This window comes from Eptesicus fuscus, chromosome 2 (genome assembly GCF_027574615.1).
Source record: "Eptesicus fuscus isolate TK198812 chromosome 2, DD_ASM_mEF_20220401, whole genome shotgun sequence".
Classification (NCBI taxonomy): domain Eukaryota; kingdom Metazoa; phylum Chordata; class Mammalia; order Chiroptera; family Vespertilionidae; genus Eptesicus; species Eptesicus fuscus.
In genome coordinates, this window is record NC_072474.1 from 45,406,297 (window position 1) to 45,426,869 (window position 20,573).

Consider the following 20,573-nt stretch of genomic DNA (forward strand, 5'->3'; position numbering starts at 1 on the left):
CAGGAGTTACTATAGTAACCAACTCTAGGGGAATAGTGACCAATCAGAGGGGATATCAAGGCATCAGGATTTGCAGCCTTTATAAACTGTAGGGAAGAGGGACTCAGTGGGACCCTTCTCCCCCTCCCCACGTGGGAGTCCGTTTTGTGGGACTCTTCCCCCTACCTACAAGGGAGTTTGTACTTGTTCTTCAATAAATCTCCACCTTTGCTATACTACTTTCTGTCCATGGACTCATTCTTCGATTCCGGCGGACAAAGGATCCGGGTTCCAGTCCAAAAATTCAGTATCACTATGAACATTGACATTAACTCTTTATGTGGCCACCATGACTTTTATTTTGTGGGACAGGGACAGATGCTTTGGAGTAGATTTGCTGGGTTGTTTAGTAAATGTATGTTTAACTTGAGGAAACTCCAATTTACTATCCAAAGTGCAAAATTACATCTAACATGAAGTTTCTTCTTTTTTCTTTGGTTGTTCATCATCATTATTAAAGTTGTTTCCTGTTAATATGTATTGGTTAAGTCAGTGATGGCAACCTTTTGAGCTTGGTGTGTCAAACTTCGCCAAAAAACTGAGCATAACTCGAGTAGTGTGTCACTTTGAGGAAAAAACATTATTTCGCAAATGTTTCATCCTCAGGAGCAGCAAATGTTTCATCCTCAGCATGCGGCTGCCTCAGCGGCCGCATGTCATCAGAAATGGCTATGCGTGTCATTGCTGACACGCGTGTCATAGGTTCACCATCACTGGGTTAAGTAGTTAAACTTAACAACTAGAGTTGGATCACTTTTTCCAAACTTGTAACAAGAAGTGTGAGAGTCACTATGTTCTTTTCTTTCCCTCTTCTTTTTTTTTGCCAAACAAATCAAAGCAAAACAAAACCCAAGAACAAGAATATAAGAGGGCTATACTATGCAAACTTTAAAACCAGAGTATTTTTTTTCTTTAATATATCTGATAACTGTTATGACATAAAAATATACTTTATTTATATCTAACATTCTTTCTTAACATTGCATTTGAAATATTTTTGAATTATTCACATTATGCATTTAAATTATACTGTTGAATTGTAATCATTTTAGCGGAAGGGAATACCTGATTATATAATATGAACTACATTAAATTTTAATTATCTGTGATGATAAAAAAGTTATTGCTACTAGTTTACATTGCTAAGTGCTAAACCAGTGATGGCGACACGCGTAGCCATTTCTGATGACACGCGGCCGCTAAGGCGGCCACATGCCAAAGATGAAACATTTGCTGCTCCTGAGGATGAAACATTTGCGACTAGAGTCTTGGAGTAACTCCACGACTCTAATCGCAAATGTTTCATCCTCCCCTATTAGACACTCTGTGCCGGAGGTCCGTAGGCCAAAACAATAGAAGTCCCGCACAGAGCGTCTAGTTCTGGGACTTCCGGTTAAGCCGGGATCTTTGCCCTCACTTCCGCTGGCAGAGCAGGGAGCAGCGGAACGCAGCTGGGGACGCATCTCTGGGAGCCCTGCCAATCCCAGTAACCAAATAACAGTTAACCACAGCAACCATTATCTACTGCTCTGGGGTGTCATGGATTTCTAATCCATCATTACTGAGATAAGTGAGGGGGAGGCTGGAAGAGGCGAGGGTTTGTGGCTTGCTATGGGTGCTGTTTCCCGCCATTAGAAATAACGGCAGCCATTTTAATTCACATAAGGAACACCATCTTGCTCCATAGTACAGACTCCATTTCACCGCTATTACTGTTGTGCATCCTTATTAACCCCTATTTCTGCTTATTAACCCTGCCCTTTCTTAAAAGACAGTTATATGCACCATTTTGTGGTTAGTTAGGCTAGTTAACCCCTAATGGCCTGCAGGCCTAACAAGCTATCTATAATTCTATCTTCTGTCACTGCCCCCCGTGATGGAGAACCCAAAAAATAAAAAACTAAGGTTAAGTAAAGGAAGTGGTTGTAGCAGTGGCCGACCCTTTCAAGAGACATGGACCGAGATGTATGGCTTTATAGAAAAAAATGGCAGATCATTTTGCGTTCTATGTACTGAAACGGTAGTAAGTAGAACGTGGAATATAAATAGACATTTTGAAACTAATCATTCCCAGCTCTTAGATAAAAGTGAGAATGAAAGGAAGGAATACATCTCCAGGCAGCTACACCTTTATAAGAGCCAATCTAATTCCATCCTTAAATTTATGAAAGGCTCTACAAATTTAACATCTGCAAGTTTGAGCATTGCTCACTCTATAGCTCAGCATGGAAAAGCGCTCAGTGAGGGAGAATTTATTAAAGAAACTCTCCTAAGATGTGCACCAGTTCTATTTCACGATATGCAGAATAAAGATGCAATTATTAAGAGAATATCTGAGTTACCACTCAGTAGAAATATCATAAAAGATTGAATAATGAGACTGAACACAAACATACAACATCAATTGAAGAGAGACATAAGGAAGTGTAAATATTTTTAGATCTCTCTTGATGAAACTACTGATGTCACATCACATGCTCAGTTGGCCATTATTGGTCGATATTCTGATGGTCTCACAATGAGAGAAGAGTTAATCAAGTTAGTATCAGTGTCAACAAGTAAATCAGGAAGCGAAATATGTAAGGTTGTTATACAAACATTTCGTGACCTAAGCATTGATATCTCTAAAGTTGTGTCAGTGACGACAGATGGGGCACCAAATATGGTGGGGAAAAAAGTCGGATTTGTCAAATTGTTTACAGAAGCTATTGGACATCCGATTGTGCCTTTTCATTGTATTATCCATCAAGAGGCTTTATGTGCCAAGGCAGGATTCACCGACTTAAACGACTTAATGTCAGTTGTTACAAAAATAGTTAATTTAATAGCTGCTCGCCCCCTTCACAAGCGAGAATTTTTGGCACTTTTACTGGAGGTTGATTCCACCTACAGTGGACTGCTGATGTACAATAATGTAAGATGGCTGAGCCGAGGCAAAGTTCTTGAGTGCTTTGTGGAGTGCTTTGAAGAAATTAAGGTATTTCTTGACAATAAGGATCTGGGAAACTTTCCTCAGCTTAATGATGATAAGTGGGTCAACACCCTGATGTTTTTTACAGATCTCTCTGTTCATATTAATGAACTGAACTTAAAGTTACAAGGTTTTGGCAAAAGTATTGACGTTATGTTTGGATATATAAAAGCTTTTGAAAGTAAAGTTAAAATTTTCAAGCGAGATGTAGAAACTAAAACTTATAAGTATTTTCCTCGAGTAACAAAGTATTTTGAGAAGGCCAGTGCAGCTGTACAAAATGAAATGGAACTCTTGCATATGAAGTACCAGCATGTTTTAGACTCGTTATTTGACCAGTTTAGTGATAGATTTAGTCAATTTAGAAGTCTAGACCAGACCATGAAAATAATTAAGTATCCTGATGTAGTAGTCTACAGTAGTTTGGAATTAAATGGTTTCCAATGGATGCAAATTGATGATTTGGAGATGCAACTTGCAGAATTTCAAGACAGTATCTGGGCTCAGGTATTTGTCAACTTGAGGTCAAAGCTTAAGAATCTAGAAAGGTGCCACTTGGAGAATCAAGAGGAGTGCCACTAGGAACAGGAAATTTGGAGTACCTAGAACCGACTACCAGATACTTTTAGCACTCTGAAGAATATAGCAATGGCTTTACTCACAATTTTTCCCTCTACATACTTTTGTGAGGCCTTATTCTCAGTGTTAAATAATATCAAAACCAACAAAAGAAACAGATTGACAGATGAAGTTAGTAGCGCTTGCTTAGGCCTGAAATGTACAAAATACCAACCTTGAATTGAAGATTTAGCCAATGAAATTCAGCAACAAAAAAGTCACTAATAGGCAGGTTAGTTAAAGAATTCCCCCTCCCCCTCACTTATCTTAGTTCACGGCACCCCACACAAGCTAAATAATATCAAGACCAACAAAAGAAACCGACTGACGGATGAACAAAGAAGTCACTAAGCAGGTAAGTTAAATATTTAGTTTTTGGTTTATTAAATACAATTATATATAACAATTATACATTTATGTTATTTAAACTATAAATATCTCGAAATAATGTTTTTTCCTCAAAGTGACACACTACCCGAGTTATGCTTAGTTTTTTTGGCGAAGTTTGACACACCAAGCTCAAAAGGTTGCCCATCACTGTGCTAAATAATAGCAGTTTCCTAAATTACAAGTAAATTTACAGGAGATGCTGTAACGCCCGGAACGCTGGCCGCACTCACAAAGCACCAAAAGAGGCTTCTCATGCAAAAAGCAAAGGGTTTATTGGTACAGGCATGCCCGGTCCCACAACATACTCTGAACACAGAGCAGAGGTTGTGGGCCCCGAAGCAGGGTTTGAACACAGGTTAAATACACTTTAGGGGGCAGGGTCTTTCCATTTTACAACCCGGTAACTTTCCACTGTGGTTTTCTGCTTCCTGGAACAATTAAGACAATTAAGTCTGTTGACATACAAACATTTTTCTTTAGGTATACACAAGCTCTTGGTATGGGTTCCCCCCAGCCATAGATGGCTATCTGGTTTCTATCTCAACGTTCTTGGCTGACTTATTCTAATTGTCTTCAACTGACCTTGTCTTCAACTGACCTCAGGCCCTTACTGAAATGCTGGCTTTTATGATTTTACAACTCTTCATTCCCCCCTTTTTCTGTGGCCGGTCTCTAATCCTAGAGACCTTCAGATTCATCTAATGCTGAGTATTGCTGCCTGATTAAAGTGATGCTGGTGGGCGAAGGGCAAGGTTTGGGCCCACAGGTACGGGGACAGCTTCCTGTCTCAGTCTTATTGTAAACCATAATCCATAATCATAGCCCGGAGTATAGAATCTAAGACCCCATGTCTGTAGATTCTCTGATTTTTTCCCGTTCTCAGTGAGGGAAATGTTTAACCCGTTACATAGAATGCCTGTCCCACAAGGGGCTGGTATTTCACAATCAGTACTGGCTCTTCCCGTGATATTCCTCAATACCTGTATCCAGTCCCTTGGGGAACCTCATATCCACCAGGCTGCCCCTGTTGTTTCACACCCCCAAGCAGCACAATATAGAGATTCAGGCCCCCCCACAGGTCCTTATTTTTCCTCATTCCCTCCCTTCCTCGGGGCATACATAAAATTCAATGTTACCGAGAACACACCCCTGGCGGGAATCACTGCACCCTGAGGTATGGGCACCGCTGGGATGGTGCCCATCATCTCGTATGAGCAGGGGGAGTTTGGTGGGGTCTTCTACTGCTCCCAGATCCCAAGTGTCTAATACTGTCAGTCTTTTCTACCGTTCATTCTGGTCCCGGCTGCTGCGGCGCAGGCTTGAGATGGGAGGCATGGATCCAAGACGTGATGTCATCTACTTTTACTGCTGTCGGGGTGGTCGGCAGCACCACGTAGGGTCCTTTCCACCGGGGCTCTAGGCTGTGAGTCTGGTGTCTTCTTACGAGTACCGAGTCTCCGACTCGGAATGAGTGGGGCACCTTAAGGTCTCCTGGCTGATAAGCGGAGGCCAACGGCTTCCAGACAAATTACTGGATCCCTTCCAGAGCCTTTAACCTGGCAAGCAGAGGGGTATAGGGTAATGAGTCTTTACCTAGAATGGGTGATATTCTTGAGACCGGAGGTGGGGTTCCATACAGAATTTCAAAAGGGGTGAGATAGAGGACGAGGGCGTGTTTCGAGCCCGAAACAGAGCATAAGGCAGGAGCAAGGTCCAGTCCTGAACGCCAGTCTCTAAGGTCAATTTAGTTAAGGTCTCCTTAATGGTTCTATTCATTCTCTCTACCTGCCCTGAACTTTGGGGACGATAGGCACAATGTAATTTCCAATTAATCCCCAACACCCTGGCCACTCCCTGACTTACCTGGGCCACGAAAGCAGGTCCATTGTCTGACCCAATTACCTGGGGCAGTCCAAACCGAGGAGAAAGTTCTTCCATAATCTTCTTTACCACCACTTGGGCTGTTTCCCTCCGGGTGGGGTAGGCCTCTACCCATCCTGAGAAAGTGTCTACAAAAACTAAGAGGAATCTTAACCCATATTTGGCTGGCCTGATTTCAGTAAAGTCCACTTCCCAGAATTGGCCAGGCCTATTCCCCCTTAGCCTCTTTCCCTCCGGGGCTTGGGACGGATGTGCATTTACAACCCGGCAGGCTTGACAATTTTTAGCCACTTGTTCCATCAGCCTCTTGTTTTCTGTAGCAGTTAAGGAAAAGGGTTGCTCCCTCAGCAGTTCTTGCATTTTTCTGGCACCTAGATGAGTGAGCTGATGAACATGCTGTAACAGTTGTGGGTGTCAGATTCTCCTCTTGGGTCTCAGTTACTAGTGGACTTGAACTTCTGTCTGCTAGAACTTCTGCCCCTCGAAGGGCTGCTGTCTTTGCTTCCTCATCTGCCCGCCGGTTCCCTGCGGCTATGGGGTCTGATCCTTTCTGATGACCGGGGCAATGGACTATAGCCAATTCGGTGGGCAGCAGAACGGCCGCCAGTAGCCTAAGGATTTCAGCCTTATGCTTAATGTCCTTTCCGGCTGAGGTTAGTAGTCCTCTTTGCTGGTATTTGGCCCCATGTACATGAGCAGTAGCAAATGCATAGCGGCTGTCTGTATAGATGGTAGCCTTTTTTTTTTTTTCTTTAGCCAATTCTAAGGCTCTTGTGAGAGCAATTAGCTCCGTTTTCTGGGCTGAGGTCCCTTCTGGCAGCCCTGCTGACCATATGGTCTTAGTTCTGCTGACTACCGCCGCCCCCGCATGTCTCTTACCATCTCGCAGGAAGCTGCTACCGTCCGGGAACCAGGTTACTTCTGAGTTGGGTAATGGAAGGTCCTTCAGGTGGCGGCGAATTCCTGCTTCCTCTGCCAAGATGTCCTGGCAGGAGTGCAAGACCGGATCCGCAGCTTCGTCCGGGAGCAGGGTGGCAGGGTTTAAGGTAGACGGGGGCCTGAAGGTTACCCGATCCTTATCCAATAAAATGCTTTGATAATGGGTGATGCGTGCATTTGAGAGCCATCGGTCTGGGGGCTGCCTGATGACGCTTTCCAGAGTATGCGGGGCTATGATGGTCAATTTTTGTCCCAAAGTCAATTTGTTAGCGTCTTTGGCCAACAGAGCGGCGGCAGCTATAGCTTTCAAACAGCGGGGCCATCCTCCTGCTACTGATTCCAGACATTTGGACAGATAGGCCACTGGCCTCCTTCAGGGTCCCAAGGTCTGAGTTAGGACTTCTCGGCTCAACATCGGGGAGTGCCAGTGCTGGGGCTGACAATAGGGCCCCCTTGATGTCAAAGGCCTGCTGCTGTTCTGGCCCCCAGGAAAATTCCGCATCCCCTTTTAGAAGTGGATAAAGTGGGGCGGCTGATGACGCAAACCCCGGGATCCATAGCCTACAGAACCCGGCCGTCCCCAGGAACTCTCGGAATTGCTTCCTGGAGGCAGGTACGGGAATCTGCACAACAGTCTCTTTCCAGGCCTCCGTCAACCACCGCTTTCCTTCCCGGAGAGTATATCCTAGGAAAGTTACTTCCCGCCTACATATCTGGGCCTTCTTAGCTGACGCCCGGTACCCCAGCTGAGCAAGCTCTTGCAATAGGGAACGGGTCCCATACTCACATTCCTCCTGAGACGGTGCAGCCAACAGTAGGTCGTCTACATACTGGAGCAGAGTCACCTCCGGGTGTCGGGTTCTGAAGGGACCCAGGTCCTGGTGGAGGGCCTCATTGAAAATGGTGGGTGAATTCTTAAAGCCCTGGGGTAGCCTTGTCCAGGTCAGTTGTCCCGCTATCCCGGCCTCTGGATCAGTCCACTCAAAGGCAAACAATGGTTGGCTGCTTTCACAAAGCCGTAGACAGAAGAAAGCATCCTTCAAATCTAATACAGTAGACCAGGTTCTGTCAGGTTGGAGGGTGCTTAGAAGGTTGTAGGGATTAGGTACAGTGGAATGTATGTCCTGTACCCTACTATTAATCTCCCTCAGATCCTGTACTGGTCGGTAGTCTCCCGTTCCTGGCTTCTTGACAGGGAGGAGTGGTGTGTTCCAGGCTGACTGGCAGGGCCTCAAAACCCCCTCTTGGATTAGCTTCTGAATATGTGGTCTGATTCCTTCACGAGCCTCCCTACTCATGGGGTACTGCCTGACTCGAATTGGGACTGCAGAGGTCTTCAAGGTAACCACCACTGGGGGTTGATTTTCTGCCAGCCCTAGTCCGGCTTTCTCTGCCCAAGCATCTGGGTATTCCTCAAGCCATGCCATCATGTCCTGGACCTTTTGGGACAGTCTCTTTTCCAATGGCCCTTCTCCTTGCAATATGCGCACTGGTCCGAGTCCAAATTTGACCGCCATCGTGGACCCAGGTCCCCTCCCTTTCTACTTCCTTTCTCTTGTGTTACTAACTACTGTGGCCAGGATTTTAGTCAATGCCTTGTCTCTCCTCTGTCTCCCTTTTGTGAAAAACCTTGTCTGCCTCCTTAACTAGGTCTCTGAGAGTCAAATCCTGGAGCCCATCAAGGCACCGTAGTTTACGCCTTATATCCGCAGCTGATTGGCCAATAAAGGCCATGGCCACCGAGGCCTTCTGTTCCTCTGATTGTGGATCAAAGGGCGTAAACCTCCGATAGGCCTCCATTAACCTCTCTAAAAAGACTGTGGGCGATTCGGGGGGCCCCTGAACGATTTCCCTTACCTTGGCCAAATTGGTGGGCCGCCTGGAGGCTGCCCGGAGACCTGCCACAAGAGCCTGGCGGTAGGAGGACAGATGCTCCCTACCTTTCGGGGTGTCAGGGTCCCAGTCTGGGCGGCGCAGGGGGAAGATGTCGTCAATGCGGTCTTGCAATTGCGTTGGTTGTCCGTCCCGCCCGGGAACATTTTTCCGCGCCTCTAGGAGCCTAGTTTCTCTCCTCAGTGGTGAAGAGGGTTCCCAGGAGTTGCTGACAGCCATCCCAAATGGGTTGACGGGAGAACATTAAGGGCTCCACGAGACCTGTTAACCTAGGACAGGGCGGAGGAGAGTCTAAAAGGATCAGATCAGGTTGTGCCGAGAAGACGGGAGGGGCCGAGGGCGGCGGGGAAGGGGTAGCTGGTTTCACAGGCAACATCACGGTCTGCGACATCGTCGGCAGGGTCCTGGGAGAGAACTGAGGAGCCAGAAAGGCTTTCTGACCAATGATCCAAGGTCAGGGACAGAGGTGTGGAGGTGGACTGACCCATGACAAGAACCATACAAATGACAGTAAACATTGAACAGAAGACAAGGACAAACACAACACGCTCAGACAAAAATCCAAAAGGTCTCACAGCACCAATTGACCTGGCTGGCAACAGAATTTCAGAGTACTCTAACAGATGGGAGGATTCCAGGTGCCCCTGGGCCTCCCCAGATGGGAGGATTCCAGGCGCCCCTGGGCCTCCCCAGATGGGAGGATTCCAGGCGTCCCTGGGCCTCCCCAGATTCCACCAGGGCGTCCCCCGGGGATGTGGCCTGCGACCCGAGGACACGTCTGTCGTCGCAGTCGGGGGAGACTTACGCCCCTCCCCGACAGCCACCAGACCAAACAGATTTGCCAGCCTTAACCCTCAAACTAAACAGCAAACAGAAGACAAGGACAAGCGATCGCTATCCAAGAGGCGCAGTTACTTACCCCAAGAAGCGTCTGTTGGAGCCTGAAGGCGGCTGCAGCAATCTCGGTGGGACCTCCAAATGTAACGCCCGGAACGCTGGCCGCACTCACAAAGCACCAAAAGAGGCTTCTCATGCAAAAAGCAAAGGGTTTATTGGTACAGGCATGCCCGGTCCCACAACATACTCTGAACACAGAGCAGAGGTTGTGGGCCCCGAAGCAGGGTTTGAACACAGGTTAAATACACTTTAGGGGGCAGGGTCTTTCCATTTTACAACCCGGTAACTTTCCACTGTGGTTTTCTGCTTCCTGGAACAATTAAGACAATTAAGTCTGTTGACATACAAACATTTTTCTTTAGGTATACACAAGCTCTTGGTATGGGTTCCCCCCAGCCATAGATGGCTATCTGGTTTCTATCTCAACGTTCTTGGCTGACTTATTCTAATTGTCTTCAACTGACCTTGTCTTCAACTGACCTCAGGCCCTTACTGAAATGCTGGCTTTTATGATTTTACAACTCTTCAATGCTAAAAATGTAACAGCACTTTATAGCTAAAATAAGTTTCAGTTTGTGAAATCAGACAATTTTATTATTCCAACTTAAAAATATATATTTTTTCAGTTGAAATAACTGTAGCATATAAGTCACTTTGGAACACTCAGTGTACAACTGGTACCAAGCTTTGCAAGAAGCGAAGATGAGAAAGCTGAACTCTAAACTGCGAAGGAATACATTTTGGTCCTTTGCACAAAGCAGCACATGAGTCATTCTGGGTGTACATATGCATATATGAGCAAGAACCATTCATGTTTTCCAGGTTTTGAAATCTCTTAATTATAGGAACGTGAAAGCGTTGTCAGAGAAAGGCATGCTAAAAGCATCCTGAATAAAATGGCTGCTTTGGGTTCAAGAATCTATTCTTTTTAGTCACTCTAGTGTCAGGGGGTTTGAATTTTACTTCTTATAGTCATGGTCACATGGCACAAGACAAAAGGAGCCAAACATAAAAAAAAAAAAAAAAAATCAGGCAAAAGAAACTAAGAATGAAAGGAAGGAAGCAACTTCTTTGTTTCAGTTCCTGGAAGTCTGTCTTTGAAGCACACTAGGCAGTGGGAAGGGGAGAGGGGAGTGCTGGTGGGCAGGAGCCACTTAGGCACACCTGGTGGGGAACAATGAGGCCAGGATTAGCACCCCCTCCTCAGGGCCAGCGCCATTCTAATGCATATGAAACTGCAGCAGCTCCGCAGGAAGTCTGTTGAAGTGCTGGCCCTGGTGTCCCTCAGAATGTCTTGTAGGTGTTCTTTTGTTCCGCTTACCTTCCTTTTCCCCTCCTGACACAAATAAGCCAAATGACATGAGTTTTGAAATCTATGCTTCCATTAGGCACTCACACTTCTCTTTACAACTGGAGAACAAACCTCTCCATCCTCAAAATGCTTTAAAGTGAGTCAGCAAGTTAAAGGAATGAAGTCATGGCTGTCCAAAAGGGAACTCACTTATTTAAAAAACAACAACTATTAATAGATTAAACTATACATTATGTAAAGCAAGGCCTTTGCTATTTTAAAAGTCAGTGATCTAGAGTTAAGAACAAAATTAACATGACTCAATGACTTTTGACTCAAGTAACTTGACCAAAAAAAAAAGGCTCAGGGAGGTTAACAGAGGTGATAATCTGCTCATAACCGTAAACATTTCTGAGAAGTCTTTGTTATCCCAATATGATGTTAGTTGTCCCTTTTAAGGACTCCTTGTTTTTACTGATATCCTATTTATAACACTTGTGGCTATTGTTATCAGTGGGGAGCTCTCTGTGTCGCCCCCTGATACTAGTGGAAGTGGGCTTCTTGGGATGGCACGAGAAAAGGAATTTTCTGAGACTCACATGGGAGAATGAGTGATATTTACTTGCATCAAATTAGCCATCCCTCTCCATCCCACCAAAAAAAGGTACCATTTGTCTTCAGGAGAGCTAGGGTTAAAGCCAGTGTCTAGAGTTTCTCCTCCATATTTGCACAGTCCAGTCCAGCAACTGGCTGGCTTAGCTTGTGTTCCCATCTGCAGTCCATTGTGTGTCAGGTTCGCATGGCTATGGAGGGAATAAGGCTGAGTTCAAGGAAGCATGAGCAAAGTCAGAGGAACAAGAGAGAGAGAATTCCTGCGGATTTTAACCTTCTATGATTTCACAAGCTTGCAGCGGCTCCACGCCCGCTAGCCAATTAATTTTGTTCCAGGCTAGACTGATAAACAAGCACCTTCCCTACATCACCCCAACTTCACTGTGCATACATCCATCTCCCCTTTGTTGGACCCCTTCCCCCAGTGACCTGCAGGGAATGGGCCAGTGGTTCCCTGGGGAGTGACATTGTAGCTTCCTGGTGAAGCTGTCCAGATGACCATGCTTATAATATCTGGCCTCCCTTTGCTTTCTTCCTATCATTATTATTATTATTATTATTATTATTATTATTAGCTAACTAGAGGCCCGGTGCACAAAATTCGTGCATGAGAAGAGGGTCCCCTCAGCTCGGCCTGCACTTTCTTCAATCTGGGACCCCTCAGGACCTCTGGCTCCTAACTGCTCACCTGCCTGCTGGCCTGATCCCCCTAACTGCTCCTCCCTGCCTGCCTGATCGCCTGTAACCTCCTCTGCCTTGGGCCCGCCAACATGGCTTTGTCTGGAAGGACGTCCAGAAGATGTTCAGTCTAATTAGCATATTACCCTTTTATTAGTATAGATGCCACTTTGTCCTAAAAACGCAGGTTGTTTCCAGGTTTTCCTATCGTGGAAGGGGATCCCACAGTAGCATCCTGGGTTGACCAGGGCTTATGCACTTGTGCTTTATCTCAGTAGATGTGGTTCTTATAAGAAGACTCTTGGATGTACTTGAACATTTCTACCGAATTTGCCAAATTATCCTCCAAAAATGTTGAACCACTTTAAACTCCCACCAGCAACCATGCATGTACTCTCCGTCCCACTTTGATGTCAATATCATTTATTTCTCCCTAGAAGCTTCCCTCCTGTCAGCCAGAACTGCTTGGTACTTGAACCAACCTCAGTGTGCACCTGGGGACTTGATTTCCTGAGATAGAATTATGAAGGAGGAAAAATAGTTTTCCTCTACCTTTCTGAGTTCTTAGTGGAGGCCCTTGTAATGAAAGACAGATCACCAAGAGAAAAACAAAAGTTCATTAACATGTGTAACTCATGTATATGTGGGAGATCCCAGGGAAAAATGAGTTACTCCTTAAGGTGGCTTAGAATGTAGATTTAAATACCTTCTTCCTAGGGAAAGGGGACAGGAGATACAGGCCTCTTAGAGGAGAGTAATGATATTTAGGAAAGATGAATGGGGGTCGGGGGAAATAGTTTGTAACAAAGTTTGGGTATGATGTCAACTTCTACTCTCCTTTCCTGTGACAGGAGTCAGTCTTCTTTGCCTGATGACACTTCTCCCGTCAAGGGGACCTATGACATTTAAGCTCCTTTTGGGGGGTCTGATTTTAGGCAGATCAGGAGACTTCAGTGAAAGACTCTGAATGCATTTGCTGTTTTTCAAGCATTCACAACTCAAGATCATCGATATAACAACACAGTATATATTGGGGTGGCATGTTCTCTGACCTTCAGAATAAACCCAACAAAAGTTTGTTTCCTCTCTTAGATGATTTGCCACAGTAGCGTTATTCCCTGGAGATGGTATTCTGACCAGACCTTCCTGGGAGTGGTCATAACATACCCTGTGCTTGTAGGTGTGGGCCACATCACTAAATAAACCAGAGGCAGTTTTCTCATCTTGTGGAAAGGGAGATAAAGTTATGATAGTTTATCTCCCTTTCCACAGGTTTCTTGCAGGTTTGTGTCTCCGCTGCCACCCAAACCCCAACAGCCCCAGCACCTCGACCACGGGGCTTGAGGCTGCTGGGTGCCAGGCCTGCGGGTTTGTGTCTCTGATCCGGCCCCCAGTAGCTCCAGCATTGCCTGGTTGCTATGGCATTGCCAACTTTGTTGGGTTAATTTGCATACTCACTCTTGATTGGCTGGTAGTATAGCAGAGTGATGGTCATTTGCATGTTTCTCTTTTATTAGTATAGACTAGAGGCCCAGTGCATGAAATTTGTGCACGGGGGGAGGGTGTCCCTCAGCCAAGCCTGCACCCTCTCCAATCTGGGACCCCTCAATGGATCCAGGACTGCTCGCCTGCCTGCCTTCCTGATTGCCCCTAACCGCTTCTGCCTGCCAACCTGATCACCCCCTAACCAATCCCCTGGAAGCCTGATTGATGTCTAACTGCTCCCCTGCCAGCCTGTTTGCCCCTAACTGCCATCCCCTGCAGGCCTGGTCACCCTTAACTGCCATTCCCTGCAGGCCTGGTCACCCCTAACTGCTCTCCCCTGCAGACCTGGGTCCCCCCAACTGCTCTTCCCTGCAGGCCCGGTCGCCCTCAACTTCCATTCTCTGCTGGCCTGGTCACCCCTAATTGCCCTCCCTTGCAGGCTTGATCCCCCCCAACTGCCCTCCCTTACAGGCCTGGTTCCTCCCAACTGCCCTCCCTGCTGGCCTGATCACCCACAACTGCCCTCCCTTGCAGATCTGGTCCCTCCCAACTGCCCTCCCTTGCTGGCCATCTTGTGGTAGCCATCTTGTGTCCATGTGGGGGCAGTCATCTTTGACCACATGGGGGCAGCCATCTTGTGTGTTTGAGTGATGGTCAATTTGCATATTATTCTTTTATTAGATAGGATTAGATAGGATAGAGGCCTGGTGCATGGGTGGGGGCCAGCTGGTTTGCCCTGAAGGGTGTCCCAGATCAGGGTGGGGGTTCTCTTGGGGCATGGGGTGGCCTGGGTGAGGGGCCTGTGGTGGTTTGTAGGCTGGCCACGCCCTCCAGCAACCCAAGCAGAGGCCCTGGTATCTGGGATTTATTTATCATCTGTAATTGAAACTTTGTAGCCTTGAGTGGAGCCAAGTCTCCTGCTTGCTCTGTGGCCACAGCCATTTGGGGGGGATTTATTTATCTTCTATAATTGAAACTTTGTAGCCTTAAGCAGAGGCCAGAGCAGGCCAGGGCTGCAGAAACTTGGCTTCCTCCATCGCCGGGGGCAACTCAAGCCTCCTGCTCTCTCCAGCTCCTTGGCTGCCGCCATTTTTGTTGGGATTTATTTATCTTCTATAATTGAAACTTTGTAGCCTCAAGCGGAGGCCAAGGCAGGCCAGGGCAGGTGGAAAGCTTGGCTTCCTCCATTGCCGGGGAAACCCAAGCCTCCTGCTCTCTCCATGGCTGCAGCCATCTTGGTTGGGTTAATTTGCATACTAGCTCCTGATTGGCTGGTGGGTGTGGCTTGTGGGTGTAGCGGAGGTATGGTCAATTTGCATATCACTATTTTATTAGGTAGGATTATATCAGTAACATTATTACTTTTAATGGCCCCAACTCCACCACAATTACAAAGAAAATACAGCTTTATTATTTCTCAAATTACCACCTCTAAATGGTTTTCCCATCCAGTAACATCCCTGGAGGATCCCATGGCTGGCTGGTCACTTTCAGGTCTCATAAAAAAGATCAATCCAGTCATATTTAAAATTACAACCTCATACCCAATGTAACACTTTCTTCTCTCCAGCCCAGGTTTGACCAATAATTGGATTTGGGGGGTGAGCTTATCTCCTACTCAACTCCTCCCCTCACCATTTGAATTTGTGTTGGAGCAGGCAGGATGGATTTGGCACAGGGGGTGTTAGTTCTTAATGGACACGGCTGCAGACCACTCCCCCTGGCAATCTTCAACTGGTCATAGACACCATCTGTGTGGCAAGGCTTCCAAGTGATTGCACTTCTTTGCAGTTTACCTGTGGACTCCTCAGGAGCCCACTCATTACAGTTTCCTGACCTGGAGATCTACTTTAGCTTGACTTCTTGTGGTCCTTCTTCAGCTCCTTCTTATTGAACCCTCCACCCACTGCCTCTAGATGCCTGAGTATTCTGCCTTTTTATGTGTTGTACCAGCATCCTGATTTAAGCCCAGTTACTTCTTAGATGAAAAGAAAGGCACCAATCCTTGCTAATCCACTCCTGAGGCAACAGGTATAGCACCATGCACCATTTTAATTACATATCCCATTTCAGTTGCCTGATGGCTGACTTTTATCTACCTTACTCTCCTAAAATTACCTTGAGGACAGTGAAGTAGGGGACAGGGGCATTATGGTAATATCTAAATTTTCAGAACCTAGCTTATTGCCTGGTACAAAGAAGGGGTTCAAATTAGTGAGTGGATGCATTATCAAATGTGTTTTTATAATAAACTAGTGGCCTGGTGCATGAAATTCGTGCATGGGGGAGGGGATGTGTCCCTCAGCCCGGCCTGCATCCTCTCCAATCTGGGACCCCTGTGGGATCGGGCCTAAACCGGCAGTCGGACAACCCCCTTGCAATCCGGGACTGCTGGTTCCTAACCGCTCACCTGCCTGCCTGCTTGATCGCCTCTAACCACTCTGCCTGCTGGCCTGCTTGTCCCCAACTGCACCCCCCTGCCATCCTGATCACCCCCAACTTCCCTCCCCTCCTGGCCTGATCACCCCTAACCACCTCTGCCTTGGCCCCGCCACCATGCCTTTGTCTGGAAGTCATCTGGAAGGTCTCATGCTCTAATTAGCATATTACCCTTTTATTAATATAGATAGGATGTGACATACTGCCATAACTATAACATATCTACCAGTATTACTCTATGAGAATATGTACTTCATGCAATAGGAAGGCATCTAATATATTACATTGTATATGTTGTAAGTAGTAGAAAATACTGTATTCTTAACAATAATATACACCCTGTGACTTCCCTTCCTGATTTGGGAATGGTTCCCCAGTTCTTTGAACGTTTCCTGGCCCCTAATGTATTTTTTTTTGTCATTCAGTGTAACTTTATTTACTGTTTATTGCACATGATTTGAAGTCTTTAATTTCTAACCACCAAGGATTCAAAGGACTATTTTTTTTATGAAGTTTAACATTAACATTAGTGAATTCATATATTCATGTGTTTTTATTGTAAACATCTGAATTATTCACATTGTCATAGATCCTGAACTCATAAGTGTGGACCATGCACAGGCTGGCAGCAAGCCAGGAAGCCACTCTGCAAGCAAACAGATACTCTGCATGAGGAGAAAAGTCATAGCACAACATTTAATGTCCAACCTGAGTCACCTCAGAATCTACACTAATAAAAGAGAAATATGCAAATTAACCATCACTCCACTACGCCAAGCCATGCCCACCAGCCAATCAGGAGTGAGTATGCAAATTAACCCAAACCAAGATGGTGGCCGGCCATGGAGCTGGAATAAGCAGGAGGCTTGGGTTGCCCCGGCTATGGAGGAAGCCAAGCTTCCCACCCGCCTTGGCCGGCCCTGGCCTCCACTCAAGGCTACAAAGTTTCAATTATAGAAGATAAATAAATCCTAGATACTTGCTTCCAGCCGGTTCTGGCCTCTGCTCAAGGAGGTGCTGAAAAAAAAAAAAAAAGAAAAAGAAAAAAAGGAGGGTCTGGGACCTTGGGTCACTGAGGGTGATCAGACCAGGATGGGACAGCAGGGGCCATTGGGGGTAAGCAGACCAGCAGGGGGGCCAGTTGGGGGTGAGCAGGCTGTCAGTGGGGATCAGTTGGAGGTGATCAGGACAGCGGGGGTGGGCAGTTTGGAGTGAGCAGGCCAGCAGGGAGGCAGTTGGAGTTGAGCAGGCAAGTGGGGAGGGGAGGAGGGGGCAAGCAGGCAAGCAGGGGGTCAGTTGGGGGCAACCAGGCCAGCAGGAGGGGCATTTAGGGGCAAGCAGGCCGGCGGTGCGGGGCAGTTGGGGGCGAGCAGGCCGGCAGGCAGAGTGGTTAGGGGCAATCAGGCAGGCAGGCAGGCAGGTGAGCGGCTGGAGCCAGCAGACCCGGATTGTGAGAGGGATATCCAACTGCCAGTTTAGGCCCGATCCCTGTAAACCAGCAGTTGGACATCCTTCAAGGGTCCCAGATTGGAGAGGGTGCAGAGGCTGGGCTGAGGAACACGTGCCCCCCCCCCCCCCATGCACGGATTTCGTGCACCAGGCCACTAGTGTTATATATATTGACTTCTTAATTCATATAGTATTGGGAACTCAACTGCTTGGTTAGTGATGGGGCTGACCTGGTTTCAGGAGGATTATTCCTGAAATAATTAAGAAAAGGGGGCTCAATCTTTCTTCTTGGTTGCTTGCTCCTCCCCAGCACCTTCATCTTTCTTCTCATCCTCAGCTTCTTGGGCATCTTCTCCTTCACCTTCACCTCCTTCTTCCTCCTTTGCATCCTCGAATTCTTCCTTGGCACCTTCTTCCTCTTCGTCTCCTTCCTCTTCCTCAGCCACTTCCTTCTCCTTCTCCTCCTCTTCAGCTTCTCCTTCAGAAGGGAGTTCATCCTTAGCTTCCTCGGCTTCTGCAGCCTCAATGGTCTCCTCCACCTCGATCTGCTCCTCCTGGACGTGGCTGGTGTATTAAGAAGGGAAGGAGCTGGTCTTTAAACCACTGTAGGCAGATCAACCAAAGACCTGGGAACTCTGGGAGTAGCAGCTGGCTATGCTTCCCACACTGGTGAAACTGAGCCAGGTCTCCTCACCTTCCAAGAGTTTCCTGTAAGCTGCAATGTCAATGTCCAAAAGCCATCTTCACATTGAGGAGGTCCTGGTATTCTTTTAAATATAGTGTCATTTCACTCTTTGTAGTTCTCAACTCATTTTCTAATTTGTTGATTGTGCCCTGCATAGCACTAACGTCTGCATTCTGCTTATCCCCCAACTCTTGCAGCTGCTTTGCAAGCACTTTGTTCATGCCCCAGCTTGCTTCAATCTCCAGGGTCTTGTCCTTGAGCAGGTGGTGGCTCTCGGACACCTCGTCCTTGGTGGCGTGCACAGTGTAGGTGTTCTTGGCAATGCTCTTGGTCAGCATGGTGAAGTGGCTCTTGTACCATTCTTTGGCATTCTGCATGTTCTTGGCAGCCAGCTTCTCATACTGGGCACGGAAGTCCTTGAGCGAGGTGGAGGGGTCGGAATTGGAGAACACATCCATCTCTATGGAGATCTGAGCATACTGGATCTGCGCCTGCAGCTCAGCAATCTTCTTCATGTACCTTCTTCAGAAAGGTGATTTTGTCCATCAGGCTGTCGATGCGCTTTTCAAGATCAGCGCCTGCGAGAGCCGCCTCCTCTGCACCTTTGCGCATCCATCAGCCAGCCCTCGGCATCCTCATGGTTCAGTGCCTCTTCCTGGTAGCGAGCCTGCAGGTTGCTCCCAGTCCCTTCTGAGCCCCGGTGCCTCCTAACTGCCCACTGCCCTCTCCTCGCCAGGGACGTGGCATGGAGGGATGGGGCACAGGCATCCCATTTTCTTTTTTTTTTCTTTTTTAATATATTTTATTGATTTTTTACAGAGAGGAAGAGAGAGAGGAATAGAGAGTTAGAAACATCGATGAGAGAGAAACATCGATCAGCTGCCTCCAGCACAGCCCCCACTGGGGATGTGCCCGCAACCAAGGCACATGCCTCTGACCGGAATCGAACCTGGGACCTTTGAGTCCGCAGGCCGACGCTCTATCCACTGAGCCAAACCGGCTTCGGCGGCATCCCATTTTCATTAAAATGTTCAAACCGGGCCTGCTCCACTGGTGTCCTCAGGCAGCCCAGGGGTAAACAGTGATCCCAGAGATGCTGGCCACCTCCACCTGCCTGGTCCCGATTGCAGCCTGGACTCCACGGGCGGCATTTGGCACTGCCTTCTCCACTTGCCTGGTCCCGATTGCGGCCTGGACCCTGTGGGCGGTGTCTGGCCACTTTTCTGGGTCCTGATCGTGGCCTGGATCCCGCAGGCAGCATCTGGCGCTGCCTGCCTCACCTTCCTGGTCCCCGGTCATGTCCTGGACCCCATGGGCAGCGTCTGGCACTGCCTGCCTCACCTGCCCAGTCCCCAATGGTGGCCTGGACCCCATGGGCAGCGTCTGGCACTGCCTGCTCCGCCTGCCCTGTCCCAATCATGGCCTGGACCCCACAGGCAGTGTCAGGTGCTGCCCACCTCACCTGCATATGCAAATTTACCTGCCATCTTTGTTGGGTTAATTTGCATATCACTCCTAATTGGCTGTGGGCATAGTGGAGGTACGGTCAATTAGCATCTTTTATTAGTGTAGATAAAAATTCCAAAATATTGATGATGTTATAAAGAAAAAATACATATCTACTTAATTGAAGTATATTAACTAACTATTTTTTAAATTCTACCAATGAATTCAGCATTATTTGTGCCATATTTATGCTTCATTTATAATATCATCAAATTTTAGGAAATGTTGTCAATTGGGGATTTTGTGTGACCGACAGACTTTGGGACAACTCAACCAAGCGATAATTTTATTTAAATGTCTCAAGTCAGATATAAGTAGTCCTGTACCTTTGAAGAAACACCAACTGTCCCTGGCAATGGGGTGAGTGCGATTTCTATGGGCTAGTCATTTCATAGTCCACACTCCATTTCACAGCTTTAATTCTGTGGGCACTGAGATTCTACGTGTGAGCATCTGGGACTTTATGACAGCCTGTGAGTTTTTGTTGTTGTATGTTTATTTGTGTTGTCTAGACAAAGGCATATGGAAAACATACAGTAGTAGCAATTTCACCTTTGAATAGTTACAAAATTCCTTATTACAATAATCCTTAACCCTCACTGCATTTGCTAAATAGTCTTTTTGCTTTACCTTTTTGTAAGTTTTCCTTAACCATCCCCAAATTCCACTCTCCATCATCAAATTATCTCTTTGTTAATAAAAAGAAATGACAGACAACTGTCCTTTTTTAACAAAGCTTTTTAGAGACCACTCTCAAATATCAATGGAAACAAAGACAGGAGCCTCATGGGACCTTTTGA

General features: G+C 46.9%; 1 protein-coding gene across 1 annotated transcript; it reads right to left on the reverse strand.

Annotated features, from left to right (window-relative positions):
- Positions 1-5,569: 5,569 nt before the first annotated feature.
- On the reverse strand, positions 5,570-18,605 carry LOC129150444 (uncharacterized). The gene is given in 11 exon segments (XM_054721786.1): positions 5,570-5,574; positions 5,921-5,959; positions 5,962-6,308; positions 6,310-7,248; positions 7,250-8,274; positions 8,277-8,394; positions 8,396-8,440; positions 8,442-8,900; positions 8,902-9,000; positions 9,651-9,730; positions 18,432-18,605. Coding segments are annotated over 11 exon segments (3,330 nt in total).
- Between the last annotated feature and the right edge of the window lie 1,968 nt (positions 18,606-20,573).